The 19,498-nt window shown below is 40.3% G+C and overlaps 1 protein-coding gene across 1 annotated transcript in view; it reads left to right on the top strand.

The window, feature by feature from the left end:
- Positions 1-19,498, top strand: part of DPP4 (dipeptidyl peptidase 4) — a 76,445-nt gene that overhangs the window by 34,551 nt on the left and 22,396 nt on the right. The window contains exons 13-20 of the mRNA XM_027819101.3: positions 2,639-2,743; positions 2,840-2,907; positions 10,006-10,059; positions 10,649-10,773; positions 11,928-11,975; positions 14,568-14,666; positions 16,973-17,042; positions 19,055-19,249. Of these exons, the coding sequence (XP_027674902.1) occupies positions 2,639-2,743; positions 2,840-2,907; positions 10,006-10,059; positions 10,649-10,773; positions 11,928-11,975; positions 14,568-14,666; positions 16,973-17,042; positions 19,055-19,249 (764 nt within the window). The remainder of the gene's footprint in view (positions 1-2,638; positions 2,744-2,839; positions 2,908-10,005; positions 10,060-10,648; positions 10,774-11,927; positions 11,976-14,567; positions 14,667-16,972; positions 17,043-19,054; positions 19,250-19,498) is intronic.

The following is a 19,498-nucleotide window of genomic DNA, read 5'->3' as shown; positions in this document are numbered from 1 at the left end:
TGGAGCTGTGTAAAACCCGCTCATTTAAATTTCATGGGTTTTGTAACTCTAAACTTTGTGAGTTTGGCTCATCCCTGGCTCCACACAGGTTAGATCGTTAGAGGAGCTGCCAGTTGGCAACAGTCCTTTGGGACTGCACACCAGCTAAAGATAGCTGGCTTTGCCTCTGAGTCACTCCTACCCTGGTAGTAGGGTGAGGTTATGCAGGAGACAGGTATTCTCTGTGCCAGCTGACAAGTCCTCAACACCAGTGGAATTCTCAGTTAGCGAGACTTGGCCACTCTCCAGCCCATTGTTGCACCGTTAGTGTGGCATGAAGGAGCCAGAATGTACTAAAAGAATCTGGCCCATAGCCTCTCCACTGATTTGGAAAGTGGGTCTTCAGCATAGCAAAATACAATATCACTTCATTCAAATGTCTCCCTTTTTTCTCTTGAAACAAAATAAAATTCCCCAAACAACAACAACAACAACATCTTGCTCGCTTTTTTGCATACATTTTAACCAACCAGATGAAATTTTTCACACAGCTCTGCTGAGTAGAACCCCATCTAAATGCCATTTTCCACATTGCATAGGGACAGAATGCCATGTGGTAGAGAGTAGGCACCTGTTGAAGTACTTAGACGATCTGGAGGAAGTGAAGAATAGACCCAAAAGATCAGACTAGAGGGAGAAATGTGTTTCAGAATTTCTGATGAGAACACAGAATATGCTCTCTACGCCCGCACTCTCCACACATTGACTCTGTTTTAGTCACAAATTCACTTTTAAGTCAAAAAGCAAAAATTTAAAGAAACGCAGTGAGGGAGGAAACAGCAGGGATGAAATCATCCCCAGCACAACGATGAGAGATCATCCCACCTGCTGTCAAATTTGATTTGGAAAGGAAGGCTTTAATGCTGACACATTTTGCTTCTGTACAGCAAAGGCTCCACAATTAGGCAATTGGTGTAAGCTATTGGGCAAAATGGGGAGTCTTTGTGCCATTCAACTAGCAGGATTAAAAAAAAAAATCTTCACTGTATGAAAAGGATCAAAGCCAAGGTGAGGTTTATTAACACAGAGATAGCAAACGTGTGTGAGACAGCAGGCTGGGTGACAGTCTACAGCACACTAGCCTGCTGTGTACTAACTGGCCAAGTGGGTCCTGCTACTGTGCACTAAAATTTCCATTTCAAACAGCAGTCGGTCAAAGCACATTATGGAACTTTCATTGTGCGGTAGCTGAGTCCACACAGCCACTTAGTAAGTGACAGGCTAGTGCACAGTAGACTCACGTCCTGGCTTGCCATGCACAAAATGTCCATATAGGCAAGCCCTTACATATTCTGTCCCTTTAATCTCATCTAACCCAGGATAACATGACACTGGTTGATCGGTGACCTCTTTTTGTAAAGTGCTTTGAGATCTACTGATGAAAAGCACTGTGTAAGAGCTGGGCAGTATTATTATTTTTACCAACCAGAGAAAATGTAGTGAATTCAAGATCACTCAGGACTTCCTGGTCCCTATATTGCTCATGGCCTAGGAACCAACAGTGTGTTACCTCAGAAATTTAAGCCCTTGCCAATTAAGCTAAAGGAGAATCACATTTAGCTGAAGTGAGATTGCAGTTTTAAATAGGGCTTTGAGAAACTAGTGAAATACATTCCAAGAAATTTTGTACAAAAATATTACCAAGGAGGCAGTGTTGTCCAGAGAAATGAACACAGGTATTGGAAAGGCTTGATTTCTAATCCCAGTTTATGCTACTCACTCATTGAATGGCCTTAGGCAAGTCACTTTATCTATCTCAGTTTCCCCATATGTAAAACAGGAATAAACAATAACATGTCCTGGGGGACTGTGAGGATTGGTTAATTTTTTTGAGCGTGTAACATACTATAGAAATACTGTGTTATTTCACTTGAAGCAATTTCATGCCTTTCCATTTTTTTTCTACATGAGGAGTCAGATCCAAAGCCCTCTGGAGTCAATAGAAAGACTCCCATTAATTTAAATGTGCTTTGGATCAGGTCTGTTTTGTTGAATGGCTGTTTCTACAATGAAAACATAAAAATATAAGTGCCAGCTTTAAGCTGTTTTGAATTGTGAAGCCACCGTCCACTCAAAATTGGGCCCTTTGCCCTTGGAAAGTAGCTTGTTTTATTGGAAAAAGCAGCCATTTTTCAATTGAAAAGTTTGCAGAACATAGAAGACATGTCAATGAACTGTGCTCAAATTCATAAACATCATGCAGGCCCCCTCAAATTTCACATATAGTGTTTGCAGTAACGCGTACACCATGACATTATAAAGTGACAGGAAAATAGTAAACTTGAAAGTCTTTAATTCGAAAGGGAGGTGGGAGCTCGTGGGTGGCAGGTTGCTAATGCACCGGAAATTGTGCAAACAAAGACAGCATGTTGGCTGTGTTTACTTCTAAAGATGGTTGCTATAGGTTCCATGCACCTAATCAAAATAAATTTCCAGCCCTGAACTGAAACAGTATTCTGCGATATGTTTACCGAGATGCATGACATGAATGTTAAGAGCCTATGAATTCAGATGCTGAGGGATTCCCAAAAACTAAAGGTCAGCATTTTTTTCTTGGGATTCTGTTATCTGCTCTAATAGTGTTGTGTTGTTTTTCCAGTTTCAGCCTTCTGACCCTTACTTCGCATCTGATAATGTTAGCTACTACAAAATTTTAAGCAATACAGAGGGCTACAAACATATCCACTATATCAACAGCACAGGGGTGAGTAATAACTCTTAGGATAGTCACCACTGAGTTACATTTCTTCAGGCCAGCATGGAATTTATCTTTCTGCTTTTTGCCTCCCCATGTTTTTAGAGCAGAATACCTATTACACATGGAAAATGGGAAGTAATCAGCATAGAAGCTGTAACCAATGACTTTATGTGAGTATTGTAAGAAAAGCAATTTAACTGCAAGTCTTTACAACATAATACAGATTAGTCACTGCTGGAGATCCTGCGAGGCGTGTATCTTTATTTGCTTAAGTACCTTTGAAATAAGCTGGAAGAAAGACCCACCCCACTTGTCTTCGTTGGGGAGGGAGGGTGTCCATAAAAGTTTAGTGGAACATAAAGGATTCACTCAGATGTGCACACGTACACACACTCATACGGTTCGCAACTCAAAACTCAACAAGCAAATGGCTCTACATTTTGGGAGATATTTTCTAGATACAGTTCTGAACTTTGCAATGTGGTCCTATCTTTGAGATACATGTACACACATGCACACTGCTGTATGTATTTGACTGTATAATTTTCCTACAACATATTATTAAAAGATACGACAGTCTCTGTGAAATGCTCTGCCCTTTCTTCACATACAGACCAGAAATTGTAGGGGGGAGAATGCAGAGGTTGCGCTATTTTTTCCGCTTGATTTGACTGTTGAGGGAATATTTAAGGCTTAAGCCTACTGGTTCTAAGAGAAGCTGTGCCAGGTGCACTTTCCTTATTTTGTTTTAGAAAAAATATTATTTTGTTTCAATCTGTTGCCCACATAAAACCAGAAATGCCTCTTTTTAGAGGGCCCAGCTCATTTTGGATGTGTCCTTCTGTTAAAAAAAAAATGTTTAGCTTTTAGTTCAGAGGGCAAAAGTCACCTTAAGTAATTATTAAAATTCTAGTGAAAAATGATGCATTCTTCACCACTTAGTGCATAACCAGTCTCTGTCAAAGCAGCCCACGTGAACAAAAAGAAACTGAGCTCAAATTATTCTGTTCCAGTTCATGACTAGCAAGAACTCTGAATATCCATAGGAATAGTAGGTGCATTGTGTACCATGTATAAAATGTGATGAGCCTGGTCCTCCTCTCACACTGGTATAAATCAGGTGCAATTCCATCTTAGTCAATGGAGATAAACGGGTGTGGTGAGAGGAGAATTGGACCTATACTGTATAAAGTGTGTCCATGTGTTTGTCAATCACAATAAATAAGGCATCTGTTGCAACAAATATATTTAGTTAGCAATCTATAAGAGAGTAACATTACATCATCTAAAGTCCTGTTCAATCATTTACTCTGTGTAATGTTCACGCAAAGACAAAGAACTTTAAAGCTTCTCCAGTAGATCTTACTTGTAATGAGCCCAACTAACAAACCTCCAGATGATGTACAGGGCCATCTAACCCACAGGTTCCTGGATATGTTTTCACACTAGTCTGTTTACTTTTTTTAAAAATCAGTGTAGGACTGGTGACAGCATTGTGCTTGCAACACAAGGTGAAGTCCAGCTCATGCTATGGCTGGCAGCATATGAGCTAGCTTGACTGTGGGTCATTGTTTACCATAGCCTCTAGCTCACTGTTGTGCATCATGGCTGGTGCCATCTGGCTTCTCTCATAGAATTTGACACTTCTTGAACTTTGATTTCTTGCAGCTAATGCCTGTTTTTAAGTTCAGGTGCAATAACAACTCCTCTAATATGCACATCTGGGTGGGCTTACTTACTGGTGATCATCATCATAGAATCATAAAATATCAGGGTTGGAAGGGACCTCAGAAGGTCATCTAGTCCAACCCCCTGCGCAAAGCAGGACCAATCCCCAACTAAATCATCCCAGCCAGGGCTTTGTCAAGCCTGACCTTAAAAACCTCAAAGGAAGGAGATTCCACCACCTCCCTAGGTAATGCATTCCAGTGCTTCACCACCCTCCTAGTGAAAAAGTTTTTCCTAATATCCAACCTAAACCTCCCCCACGGCAACTTGAGACCATTACTCCTTGTTCTGTCATCTGGTACCACTGAGAACAGTCTAGATCCATCCTCTTTGGAACTCCCTTTCAGGTAATTGAAACCAGCTATCAAATCCCCCCTCATTCTTCTCTTCTGCAGACTAAACAATCCCAGTTCCCTCAGTCTCTCCTCATAAGTCATGTGTTCCAGTCCCCTAATCATCTTTGTTGCCCTCTGCTGGACGCTTTCCAATTTTTTCCACACCCTTCTTGTAGTGTGGGGCCCAAAACTGGACACAGTACTTGAGATGAGGCCTCACCTATGTCGAATAGAGGGGAACGATCATGTCTCTCGATCTGCTGGCAATGCCCTTACTTATACAGCCCAAAATGCCGTTAACCTTCTTGGCAACAAGGGCACACTGTTGACTCTCATCCAGGTTCTCGTCCACTGTAACCCCTCGGTCCTTTTCTGCAGAACTGCTGCCTAGCCATTCGGTCCCTAGTCTGTAGTGGTGCATGGGATTCTTCCATCCTAAGTGCAGGACTCTGCGCTTGTCTTTGTTGAACCTCATTGGATTTCTTTTGGCTCAGTCCTCTAATTTGTCTAGGTCCCTCTCAATCCTAACCCTACCCTCCAGCGTATCTACCATTCCCCCCAGTTTAGTGTCATCTGCAAACTTGCTGAGGGTGTAGTCCACACCATCCTCCAGATCATTAATGAAGATATTGAACAAAATCGGCCCCAGGACCGACCCTTGGGATGCTCTGCTTGATACCTGCTTGACACCAGCTGCCAACTAGACATGGAGCCATTGATCACTACCCGTTGAGCCTGACGATCTAGCCAGCTTTCTACCCACCTTATAGTCCATTCATCTAGCCCATACTACTTTAACTTGCTGGCAGGAATACTGTGGGAGACTGTATCAAAAGCTTTGCTAAAGTCAAGGTATATCACATCCACTGCTTTCCCCATATCCACAGAGCCAGTTATCTCATCATAGAAGGCAATCAGGTTGGTCAGATATGACTTGCCCTTGGTGAATCCATGTTGACGTTCCTGATCACCATCATCGCCTCCAAGTGCTTCAAAATGGTTTCCTTGAGGACCTGCTCCATGATTTTTCCAGGGATTTTTTCAGGGACTGAGGTAAGGCTGTAGTTCCCCGGATTCTCCTTCTTCCCTTTTTTAAAAATAGACACTACATTTGCCTTTTTCCAATCATCCGAGACCTCCCTCAGTTGCCATGAGTTTTCAAAGATAATGGCCAATGGCTCTGCAATCACATCAGCCAACTCCCTCGGCACCCTTGGATGCACTGCATCCGGCCCCATTGACTTATGCATGTCCAGCTTTCCTAAATCGTCCTTAACCTGTTCTTTCACAACTGAGGGCTGCTTACCTCCTCCCCATACAGTGCTTCCCAGTGCAACAGTCTGGGAGCTGACTTTGTCCGTGAAGACCAAGGCAAAAAAAGCATTGAGTACTTCATCTTTTTCCACATCATCTGTCACTAGGATGCATTCCCTATTCAGTAGGAGTCCCACACTTTCCCTGACCTTCTTCTTGTTGCTAACATACCTGTAGAAACCCTTCTTTTTACCCTTCACATCCCTTGCTAGCTGCTATTCCAGTTGTTCTTTGGTCTTCCTGATTGCACCCCTGCATGCTCAGGCAATATTTTTATACTCTACCGTAGTCATCTGTCCAAGTTTCCACTTCTTGTAAGCTTCACTTTTGTGTTTAAGCTCACCAAAGATTTCTCTGTTAAGCAAAGCTGGTCGCCTGCCATATTTTTGCTATTCATTCTGCGCATTGGGATGGTTTGTTCCTGCACCCTTAATAAGGCTTTTTTAGAATACAGCCAGCTCTCCTGGACTCCTTTCCCCCTCATATTAGCCTCCCAGGAGATCCTACGCATCAATTCCATTTAGGAGTCAAAGTCAGCATGAGCAACCCCGAACCCGCCGTGGGGAAGGCAAAAAAAACCCCAACTCCACCTTTGCCAATCTGGGGGTAAGGGAAAAATTCCTTTCCAGTGTGATGGGTTGGATCATAGAAACCCCCTTGGGGCTGCCAACTGATGTGCCAAGACTACTTCTGCCTCTGCTTTCCTGCCCTGGCAGCTTGGGACTCCAGAGCCCTGCCTGGTTTGAGCCAGACCTGCTAGCCCGCTGCAAACCCAGACCCAGGTCTGAACCACGTCCCCTAACAGCTGTAGGCTTAATTGAAAGCAGTTTAAGAAGTGTTCCTGTCTTTAACACTCAGATGCCCAACTCCCAATGGGGTCCAAACCCCAAATAAATCCGTTTTACCCTGTATAAAGCTTCTACAGGGTAAACTCATAAATTATTCGCCCTCTATAACACTGATAGAGAGGTATGCACAGCTGTTCCCCCCCGCCCCGGTATTAATACATACTCTGGGTTAATTAATAAGTAAAAAGTGATTTTATTAAATAGAGAAAGTAGGATTTAAGTGGTTCGAAGTAATAGCAGACAGAACAAAGTGAATCACCAAGCAAAATAAAACAAAACATGCAAGTCTATGCCTAATACAGTAAGAAAACGGAATACAGATAAAACCTCACCCTCAGAGGTTCCAGTAAGCTTCCTTTTACAGACTAGTTTCCTTCTAGTCTGGGTCCAGCAATCACTCACACTCCCTGTAGTTACTGTCCTTTGTTCCAGTTTCTTTCAGGTATCCTTGGGGGTGGAGAGGCTATCTCTTGAGCCAGCTGAAGACCAAATGGAGGGGTCTCCCACGGGCTTAAATAGACTTCCTCTTGTGGGTGGAGATCCCCTCCTCTCTCCTATGCAAAGTCCAGCTCCAAGATGGAGTTTTGGAGTCACATGGGCAAGTCACATGTCCATGCATGACTCAGTTTTTACAGGCAGCGGCCATTGCCCACATGCTATCTTGACTGTCTCCAGGAATTCTTCTGAAATGGATTGGAGCCTTCCAAGATCCAGTGTTTGTTAAGTGTTTCTTGATTGGGCACTTAATTTGCACATTTCTTTCTCAAGAAGCTGACAAATCAAGCAAGTACACAGCTAATATTCATAACTTCGAATACAAAAATGATACATGCATATAAATAAGATGAATAGATTCAGTTGATCATAACCTTTACGGGTATGCAAAAAAGAAAAGGAGTACTTGTGCGCCTTAGAGACTAACAAATTTATTTGAGCATAAGCTTTCGTGAGCTACAGCTCACTTTATCGGATGCATTCAGTGGAAAATACAGTGGGGAGATTTATATACACAGAGAACATGAAACAATGGGTGTTACCATACACACTATAACAAGAGTGATCAGGTAAGGTGAGCTATTACCAGCAGGAGAGCGGGGGGAGGGGGGATTAGTGATAATCAAGGTGGGCCATTTCCAGCAGTTTGACAAGAACGTCTGAGGAACAGCGGGGTGGGGGGGTGGGCGGCAATAAACATGGGGAAATAGTTTTACTTTGTGTAATGACTCATCCACTCCCAGTCTTTCTTCAAGCCTAAGTTAATTGTATCCAGTTTGCAAATGAATTCCAATTCAGGAATCTCTCGTTGGAGTCTGTTTTTGAAGTGTTTTTGTTGAAGAATTGCGACTTTTAGGTCTGTAAGCGAGTGACCAAAGAGATTGAAGTGTTCTCTGACTGGTTTTTGAATGTTATAATTCTTGACGTCTGATTTGTGTCCATTTATTCTTTTACGTAGAGACTGTCCAGTTTGGCCAATGTATATGGCAGAGGGGCATAGCTGGCAGATGATGGCATATATCACATTGGTAGATGTGCAGGTGAACGAGCCTCTGATAGTGTGGCTGATGTGATTAGGCCCTATGATGGTGTCCCCTGAATAGATATGTGGACACAGTTGGCAACAGGCTTTGTTGCAAGGATAGGTTCCTGGGTTAGTGGTTCTGTTGGGTGGTGTGTGGTTGCTGGTGAATATTTGCTTCAGGTTGGGGGGCTTTCTGTAAGCAAGGACTGGCCTGTCCCCCAAGATCTGTGAGAGTGATGGGTCATCCTTCAGGATAGGTTGTAGATCCTTGATGATGCGTTGGAGAGGTTTTAGTTGGGGGCTGAAGGTGATGGCTAGTGGCGTTATGTTATTTTCTTTGTTGGGCCTGTCCTGTAGTAGGTAACTTCTGGGTACTCTTCTGGCTCTGTCAATCTGTTTCTTCACTTCAGCAGGTGGGTATTGTAGTTGTAAGAATGCTTGATAGAGATCTTGTAGGTGTTTGTCTCTGTCTGAGGAGCTCACCTTACCTGATCACTCTCGTTACAGTGTGTATGGTAACACCCATTGTTTCATGTTCTCTGTGTATATAAATCTCCCCACTGTATTTTCCACTGAATGCATCCGATGAAGTGAGCTGTAGCTCACAAAAGCTTATGCTCAAATAAATTTTAGTCTCTAAGGTGCCACAAATACTCCTTTTCTTTTTGCGGATACAGACTAACATGGCTGCTACTCTGAAACCTGTCATTTTACAGATATGTTACATGGCATATGTAGCGTAAAACATATTTCAGTTATGTCATATATATATATATACACACACACACATTCATAAGCATATTTCCATAAAGCCTTAACGGGTGCACTGTCACACCCAGCCCCTCTAATAAAGGGTCTTACCCAAACCTGGTATTTCACCATCTAAAGGGGAGGGAGGGTGGGTGCTGCCTCAGGCTACTCCATGTAAAAGGGGGCTTCACGCATAGGGCTGTCCCTTTTCGATCCTTTTGTCTATCCGGTTCCCAGTGGATGATACACTGTCACCACACAGGCCCCTTGTCCCCTTTTTTCAGCAGTTGGCCTCATTCCCCTGCCACAGCCATAAAGCACTGTTCCCTTTGTGGCCAGACAGACAAATTCCCACCCGCCTAAAGATATGGTGCTGTCATTCAGGGTGTATAGCACTCCTTGCAACTACTGTGTCCAAACACAAGGTGTTCTCTCTAGTTGAGGGTCTGCCTTCTCTCTCTGCTTCCCCTGAATTTGCATTAATCTCTGCGAATGCTATGGCAGGCAGAAATACCACAATATGTGAAGCAAGTTACTTGAGTTTGGCAACTTTGAATATGTAAAAATAATACAGTGACAGTTTGTTTGGATAGATATACATATGAGCAGCACAGGATATTTCATATACTTACCTACATTAGGCAGAGTTACATTAACTTCTCTCTCTAAATAAAAATTTGATGCATAAAAATGTAATTAAGCAATATCTAAATGATCATTTTATGTCTTGTGTAAATACACCATAAATAACTTACTTCAACTGTTGTTTTATAGATACTACCTCAGTAATGAATTTGGTGGAATGCCAGGAGGAAGAAACCTTTATAAGTATGATGCTTATTATATTTCCAAATTTAGAAATGAAAAGAATGTAATGAGAGTTATAGACAAGTTTAGTGATTAAGATATTCAATATCCATTGATCCTGAATAAAATGTACAGTTCTGTGTGGGATATTTAATTAAAATATTTTAGGAAAACAAGCTGTTGTGTTACAGAGAATAAAACAATTGTTTTAGAAGATGAAAAATGCTCATTATAATATTAGTATTTTAGAGTTTTGATTATGATGTAAATTGCAGTATTGCCTCAATTCTGGACTGCTAGTTTCTGGTTTTGCTGCCATTACAATCAACTGGAGTTTTGCTGTTGACTTTAATGGGAACAGGACTGGACCTTAATACCCTATATAATGGCATGTTTGTAAGAAAAGCACATCATAATGCGAAATGCATTGTTACTAGGGAGCTCTGTTCTACATACATGCTTATGCATGGTTTGTACAGAGATATATCTCTGATGCAAAATAGACAAATTCCATCTGGCATTGTTTAGTCACCTGACAACTGTGGTGACTGAATGGACATTTTCAGAAATGTCATTTACCTTTTACATGAAACTTTCCATCACTTTGCAGAGTGTCAGCTGGAAATGGTCCAACCACACCTAAGTGCGTGAGCTGTGATCTGGACGAAGACAGATGTCAGTATTATTCTGCATCCTTCAGCAGTGATGCACAATATTATCTGCTGAATTGTTATGGTGAGTATAACCCAAACTAGTAGATGCGGATGTGACTCAGTATTTAATTAGGAGGGGTTCAACCAACGATGTCTGTGGTACATGCTAAAGAACAATGCTGTGTGTTCATTGTTGTTTCTTTGGATTTATGCAGTAATTAACAACTGCCTGTCCTAGGCTCGAAGCACCTGTCACTCAAATTATAAGAATAAAAATAAAATGGAATGATAGCTTACCCCAACAGTCAGCAGAACTCAACCCCCCAAGAAAACATACAATTCCCCTCTCCCATGCAGATCTAACCCCCAGCAAGACCTATCTCTGAAGGCGCCTGTGCAAACAGATGAATCTTGCAGCATGTTCAGAAGGACAGCAGATTAGGGTCAGTGGCATGTGCCAGTGCTGACGGCTTATCTCGAAGAATGAGCTACTACAGCCCCCTCTCTTCAATTCTGAACACTTTAATGCCCTAACGTATCATAGAAGTGACACTCTCACTTCAGAAGTGGAGTGTGGAAAATAGATTCTTGCCTTCTTTGATGACTGGTGGTTCAAGGAGAATCAGTGGCAGAATTCCATAGGGAGACTTGTAAGGGAAGATGCTGCTGTAGAGAGCTGTATATTGTGGAAGGACTTGGATGTTCCTTTGGGAGCAAGGCCAGCGATTTACTTTTTAGGGAAGAGAAATCCTCAGTGAGTGCGATTAATATAAGGGGAGAGATAGTGAGCCTGTTTAAAAAAAAAAGTCCAAGAAATATTTAGTGTCCAATATTTAGGGTCCAAGAAATATCTGAGCTCTCCTCCTGAGTCACTGACCTACTGGCACACATACTGGAAAGTGATAGGGACAAATTAGCTAGTTCAGGGAAAAAAGCATTTGAATCACCCCTGAGTTCTGAACTGCACATTGTTTTAAGATGCTGAAATCTTAAGCCAATGCTTTCGCACTTTGGGTCTCTCTCAAACATGGGAGGGAGGGGGGAACCTGGGGCTTCTGTGGAAAGTAGGTGGAGGGCCTTTGGGGAGACTTTTGGGGTCTCAGTGATGGTCCTTAAAAGATTCAGATACTTTCCCAAGCTGAACATTTTGGGAATCACTCTCCTAGTTAGTGTTACAGGATCACGTTTAAAAAGGCATTCAACTAAAACACAGATGTTCTTTTCTTGTGTCAACAGGTCCCGGCCTGCCCACTTCTATGCTGTCCAGAAGTAGTGACGATCATGGTATTTGATCTTCTCTATTTTCAATTGCAGTGTGTGTCTGCGTGTGTAGTAGATATGGGGTATCCTTAGTCTTAGGGTATTTTAATTTTTGACAAAAAGAAAAGGAGTACTTGTGGCACCTTAGAGACTAGGTGACACAAGTACTCCTTTTCTTTTTGCGGATACAGACTAACATGGCTGCTACTCTGAAACCTAATTTTGACAGTCAATTGTGTCCTGGCTAACTCTAAGTTTTTCCCAGTAGAATGAGATAAAATGCACTGGAATTCAGTAATCAGACTTGCCATTTATTTCTGTTGTTGTTTTAACAAGGTGTATTGATTTTCAGCATTGATTTAAATCAGCGAGCAAGAAAACTTGATTTAAATAATAAATTTTACTCTTGCTTTTTACTTTTTAGTTATTTTCCTAAAGCAAGGTTCATTCTCATTGGTTGGTATAACCATTAAATGATATTGATTTGCAACAAACTGTAGCCATCACAATAAATTTGATACTACTTTTTGCTAACAAGGAGGATATACTATATATAAGTAATTATATAGCTCAACATTTTGTTCATATTCTTAATTTTCACATTTTTATTATGTTAGAAAATAGTGAATGATGCATTTCTTGTTCACTAGGTAAAATTTTACTCATGATTTCTGCCAAGGTGCATTTGGATGGAAACTGGAATTCAGTTAAAGGTGTACAAAACCAACCCTAATAAATTGTTTTTCTACAAATAAAGTTACCTTACATGTGTTGGATACATAAGGAACAAAAGCAGGTTTATACCATGTTTTGCATTTCAAACTGATTTATTAAACAAAGGACATATTAACTGCAGTTAGGGAATTTATGGGCTGTTTCTGGTCACCATAAGCCAGATTTTCAAAAGTAGTTGGGTGCCTGAAGGTGCAGATAGGTACCTAAGGGGGCTGGGTGTGAATCTGTTCAGGTGCTTTTGAAAATCCCAGTATGCTTTAATTACTTTTGGTGTCAGTTTAACTAGCAGGTGCACAGACAATATAATCTTCATTTGGACTAGTTCATTCAAAGTTGAGAAACTGATCGGGTGTTGGGGAAAAAAAGCAGGAAAGTTTGTTTTCCTTTTCCAGTCCATTAATAAAAAGCAGGTGAGAGAAGATGAGATCTACTAATGCTATAAAACCTTGAAGCACAAGGGGCCAGATTTTCAAATTAGGCACCTAAAGATGCAGATGAATGTATAGGGCTAGATTCACAAGCAGGACTTAGGTGCGTGTCACTTTAGACATCTAAATCCAAAATTTAGATCCACAAAGCCGCTGCTTAATTGCCACCTAACTGTGGAGGCACCTACATTTCCACTGGTTAAGTCCCCTATGCACCTAAATTTCTGCCACTGGGCATGTCCATAGCTGCATCAGACCTGAAACCACTGAACAGTTTGGTGCCTAACTCACACCTAAGCCTTGGTTGAAGTCACAAGCTAGGCACTCCCCCACCTATCTCACCTGAAGGTGCGGATCTGATGGATGTGCTCAGAACCCACCTTAAAGCATATCTACCGAATTGGGCCATGCACATAATACAGCCAGACACTAAACACTAGCCCAATGGTCAGAGCACTCACTCAGGATATGGGAGACCTGAGTTTGAATCTCCATTCTGCCTGATGCAGCTATGCCATAACTACTGGCTTATGCAGTATTCTGGGGCAGATCTCAAACTCTCCTGTTGAAGGCACAGGTGCCAGCTTCTTTAGGGCCCCAGAAGTGCTCAAACCCCAGGCCTGACTTAGACACCTAACTCCATGAGAGGGCTCTCAGCTTTGAATCCCAAACAAAGAGAAGGACATCCATCTGGCTGAGATTTAGCCATCTAGTTCCCTTTGAGGGCAGGGATTGGGCCTCACTCCTCTCTTTGGCATTTCCTATTGGTTAGCTCGGGCAGTTCTCCACTCAGCTTGCTGGCTTCTGTGAATCTCATTCTTAGGCACCTAACTCTCCCCATGCATTGTACAGTGAGCTTGGCCACCTAACTCAGAGCTGTGAATTCCACCTGGTGGCAGGGCGCCTACATGTTAGGCACTGCGATGTTCAGCCTAAATCTCCTTTATGAATCTAACCCCTAGTGGGATTTTCAAAAGCACTTAAGCACAACACACAACTCCCATTGAAATCAATGGAAGCTGGGTGTGAATCTGTACAGGTGCTTTTGAAAATCCCAGTATGCAAAAGTTCTTCTGAACAACAGAAACTGAAAGTGCTTAAATGTAGAAAAATATAAATGCCAGCATTTGCTCTATTAAAAAGACTGAAAATAATATGAATATTTAATTTACAGGAAATTGAGTTGACCTCAAAAGTTGAAGCGTCTTCCCCCGATTGTGTATATAATTTTTTTTAAAAATAGCAACCTGTAACTCGTTAGAATTTGAAGAGGGCTCAATGATACAGCATATTTTTATTTATTTAAATGATTTGAATAGATTATAGTAAATTTCGGTCCTAATGTAACTTGTCAATTTCAAATTGAATTTTAAACAGTTTTATTTTTAAAAAGGAAAAATGAATGATTTTTTAAATTTAAATTAAATACATTTTTATCCACCTTGTTATTTAGTCATCAGAATTTTGGAAAACAACACAGATTTGGACAGTACGTTGAAGGATATTCAAATGCCTTCCAAAAGAGTTGACAACATTAGTCTGAATGGATACAGTAAGTTAAAAATATGTCTTAATTCTTTACCATTTTTAGGAAAGATGCAGTACATTTTAAAAATCCCGGGCTAGAAACTTTCTTAAATATATTCTAATTGAAGACTAAAGCTGTATTTATTTTGGTTCTTAAAACTTTTAGTTTAGAGAGAGAGAAAGAGAGAGAGTGTGTGTGTGTGTAAATAGTGAAATGACAGCACCGTTGAAATTACACAGAATAAAACCAGCTGCTACCCTTGACAAATTTCTTTTGTAGAGTGTGTATCATTGTGCTTTCTTCTTGATGATGTTGTGGATGACTGCTCTTTAGTTGCTAATATATGTGGTGTGGTGAAGAGTCAAAATTAAAGGATAAAAGTGCTGCTACGCCAGAAAGCTCATAGTAGAATTTTAATTGTTTTAAAGAGATTACTCATTTATGTTAATTTAAAGGCACATTTAATGTGGGTGGCTTGTGTTTGAAGACAGAGATCATGCTGGAGTGGTACTATGATTATTCAAAAATAGATGCAGGATCTAAATTTCTAGAAAACTTTTTTGGGTTATTAAGGCCCCCAATTCAGCAAAGCACGTAAGCATGTGTGTAACTTCAATATGTGATTAGTCCAATTGAAGTCAGTGGAATGACTCACATGCTTAAAAGTATATGTATGCTTGAATATTCTACTGACTCCGGGTTTTCTGAATAACAATATAACAATGTGTTAGTGCTTAAAGAATTTGTTTTAAGTGGTTATTATAGATGTTAGATATGGGGCTAAATTGCCCACTAGGTGAATTCGCCACTAATGCTTTATGAATCTTGCTGGTTTGGATTTGCATGGTGTCAAGGAACCCAAACCAGTTTTTTTGGCTCATGGCCTCTTAAGTTTCCTTGGAGTCTTGCCTTGAATTGATACTTGGTTGAGGAGCATTGATAGGCTATGAGAAGTATGCACAGTGCCTTCCCGGACTATTCTTGATTCCAACCTCTAGTGTCAGCCTGTTTTTTGTGACACACATTCACTCTCTTCAACAAAATGATCATTCTTACAGGAATCAAGTTTTACAAACTTTGTTGCACTTTTTTGATACCTCCCTCCTCCCACTGTTATCTCATTAATATTATAGCTCTCCTTTATCTTTGTGTTTCTGTCTTTTATTTCTAGTGACACTTTTAGTAGGGTTAAAGATGGAAACTACCAGGGAAGATGGAGGTTTAAAGATGATCTTCATGCTATCAGTTGTGTGTTCATCTTTTTATTCCTTCTTCCTCTTACTACTTCATCTCTTCTGGGTAGAAGCTGTTGGGTAAGGGGAATTTCCTCTTCTTTCTTTGTTTAGTACTGAACAGAAAAAAAAAATCCCACTAATTTAAACTTCAGATCCAAATATCCTCTTCAATCCATGTGTCTTGTACATCTCAATGAAGATGCGTATACCTATATCTACAGAGCACAGAGGAAAAACACTTTCAACAGCATATGACCCAGAGTCGTAATTTTTGAATGTCTCACTTAGCACCTTTGTATTTTAACATCATGTGTAGTCTGAATTCTACAAACTCCTGAAACGCTTGGACTCTGACCATTAGAACACAACACATTCCTATAACACTCATTACACTCTGTGTGCAACATCCATTCCAGTAAAATCCTTCAGTGAACAAGCAAACCACTAAGTCTGCAGAACTCCCTATATCCTTCACAGTCTGCACTTAATATGTTTGGTTAACTCATATCAGCCCAGCTCTTCCATCACAGTTCCGAGAGGAAAAGCATGGAATTGTATTGCTATTCCCCATGATGTAAATATAATAAAACACATTTCTTAGATTTTGTTCATAGACCATTGAACGGAGTTCGTTGTTTCACACTTACCTGGGAAGTTCATAATTTCCACTCAATTTTCTCTCTCATTTGGGACATGGGAGCTAGAAAGTTGACTAGAAAAGCATTTTCTGAGCAGATATCAGACTGGCAGCACACCACTTTGTGAAGATTTCCACATTAAATGTAGACTCTTAACTACAGAAAACATACCGATAATTTTTTTAAAAAAATTGTAACTACCAGCTTCAGAATTTCCAGTGACTTACTTTTAAACCACGAAGACATTATGAGTCAAGATTTCTAATTAACCTAGTAAATCTAAATCTAGACTAATTTGTTTTAGGGCATTTTTGAATAAAATAAAGTTTTTTGTACAATTTTTAAAAAATTAATGGATGACTCAAACGTACTTTACTGATTATGTGAACAGTGCGGCTGTATGTTAGCTATTCCATAGCACGACTAATACAAATCAAACTTATTTTTTTACTTTTAGCATTGTGGTATCAGATGATCTTACCTCCCCATTTTGATTCATCGAAGAAGTACCCTCTGCTCCTTGATGTGTAAGTCTTCAAGTATATTAGCAATGTAATCACTTTCATTTCCTTCAAAGACTTCTAATAACTTCAGAAAACACACAATTGGCCTCTAATTACCTTTAAAAGTGGGTTTAAGAGACAGAGAAGCCATTGTGAATACCAGTTTTCTATAGATTGTCAGGTGGTTTGTTCTACAGTGGACCTCCTAAGCATGTGTTCTGTCAGATGCTGCAAGGTTTAACAAGGGTATCTGTTGCTTATGGCCCTGGATACTCTTCAGGCATAATCCTCTAAGATTCTGTGCCCTTTCCATGAGGTGCTGAGCATCGTCAGCTCCCGCTGAAGTCAATAGGAGTTCAGGGCACACAAGAGTTCCTCTTTATCTTTGAGGACCAGGCCCTGTTTCCAGATTGTTCTGAAAACAGCTGACCATAGTCAGCTTTTGCAGCCTGACCCAAAACCCATTGAAGTCAATGGATAGACTCCCATTGACTTCAGCTGGCTTTCAACTGGACCAATAATGCATATTAGAGGCAACTGACTAGAAAACCGTGGCTAAGTGACAAATTTGTCTAACTTTTCCTGGTTCCAAAACCCAGAAAAGAAATTTGCTCTTCAGGTAGGTTAGGTTTATGTAAGAGAACTGTACTGTATTGTACAGGTATGTGATAATCTCCATATTAACAGAGAAATCAGGCCAAGGAATTCATAAGCACAAAAAAGAAGACACATTCACTGGACCTTGAATATATTTTCTTTGTTCCTTTTCTTCCTCACTCTCTTCTGCTCATACTAATGTATTTCATTAATTATTTTTTCTTTAATGAGAATGACTAAAATTGGCTATGCATAGAAATGGCTAACTAATTTCCATATTTACTGAAAACTGGCTCCACAAGGAGAATAGCATAATTCAGGAGTTACGTTGGTTTCCTCTCAACACAGAAATCAGTTACCTCTTTTTCTTTATTTAATAGCATTGGCTAGAATTATTCATTATTTGCCTACTTATAGTTGTAATGAACAGTAAACCCCCTTCACTTGTTAAAAGGGCCTCTTGATGTTCTGACATACGTATGGATCAGTTTTGAAAGTGAAGTGCGTAGACATAGGAGGTAGATAACGAGTCCTTTTATTGTTCAGATTTTTTTCTGTTAATGCCTATTTTCCCTTTGAAAAAGGCTCCTCCTTTTTCCCCAAAAGGGAAATAGAGTTGGTTATTTTGGGGCCCAGTCTTGCAGGTCCTGCTCATGTAAGGTCTCCCATTAAGAATAAGCAAGACAGCACACAATGAATTCTTCAGAAACAGAATGCTAGATTAGTAAAGATGATACTTGCTGATCTAGCTAATCTAACCGTATCTGTTTGAGTACTTATGCAGCCCCATGTCCATAATATCTGAGTGCCTCCAAAGCAGATAAAAACCAAAGTACAATAACAATCACTTCTCATTTCTTCCTTCCAAGCCTCCATGAGAAATAGTTTGATTAGTCTGTAGGGTGGTTTTTTTGTTTTTAAATTGCACTGATGAGTCACTGAAAGTGTGATGAAATAACATGGGGTTTTTGTTTTGTATTTTCACGAGTGAAGGCTGTTTACTGTTGATTTAACATTTTAATGAGACAAATAATGAATAATAATTAAACAGAGCACCAGAAATAGATTCATTCGGTTAAACAATAGCATCAATTTGAAACAAAGAGACAAAACAAAGAGAGAGGGACTTTGCTTAGGATTCTTGATCCCCTATTGAAATCATCTCATGGTTGTTACTATAGTGCAAAGCAATTGAATTCCTCCGAAAGAAGGGCCAGGTCCTGCAGTGCTTACTCATGTGAATAATTCCACTAAGATTGCTGCTCTTACCCAGTAAAAGCAGGAGTTTGGGGTAAGCAGTGGATGGGTTTCACACATTTCTGATGCTCAGTTTAGTTTTAAGTTTGCCTGTTTGATTTTCAGCAATAACTGTATCACATATTCTTTATGAGAGAATAAATGAACAGCAGATGTTTTACTCCTTTGGGATTCTTTCACAGCTATGCAGGGCCCTGCAGTCAGAAAGTAGATTATGCTTTTCGTATCAATTGGGCTACATACCTTGCAAGCACAGAACAGATCATTGTGGCTAGCTTTGATGGCAGAGGAAGTGGCTACCAAGGAGATGAAATTATGCATGCAATAAATCGAAGATTGGGAACATATGAAGTAGAGGATCAAATCTCAGCAGCTAGGTAAGCACACCGAACTGTTTCATTAACTATTATAACGCTTGATGTCTCAACTGTTGAAGTTTTAAGAGTGATAAACCAAGGCACTCTTCTTTCTATTCAATAAACAACTCATAAAAATCGGGGGGGAGGGGGGCAGAAATAGATTTGTCAAATAGTTACACTGAAATTTGTACCTAAAAACTGGCTAAATACTATTTAATTCTATATGCTGAGCTGTAGTCATGTTTAAGTAGTACATGTTTAATTAGT

The sequence above is a fragment of the Chelonia mydas genome, chromosome 11 (assembly GCF_015237465.2).
Source record: "Chelonia mydas isolate rCheMyd1 chromosome 11, rCheMyd1.pri.v2, whole genome shotgun sequence".
NCBI classification, from domain to species: Eukaryota; Metazoa; Chordata; order Testudines; family Cheloniidae; genus Chelonia; species Chelonia mydas.
Note: the sequence above shows the minus strand (reverse complement) of the source record. Positions and strands in the feature narration are given on the sequence as shown.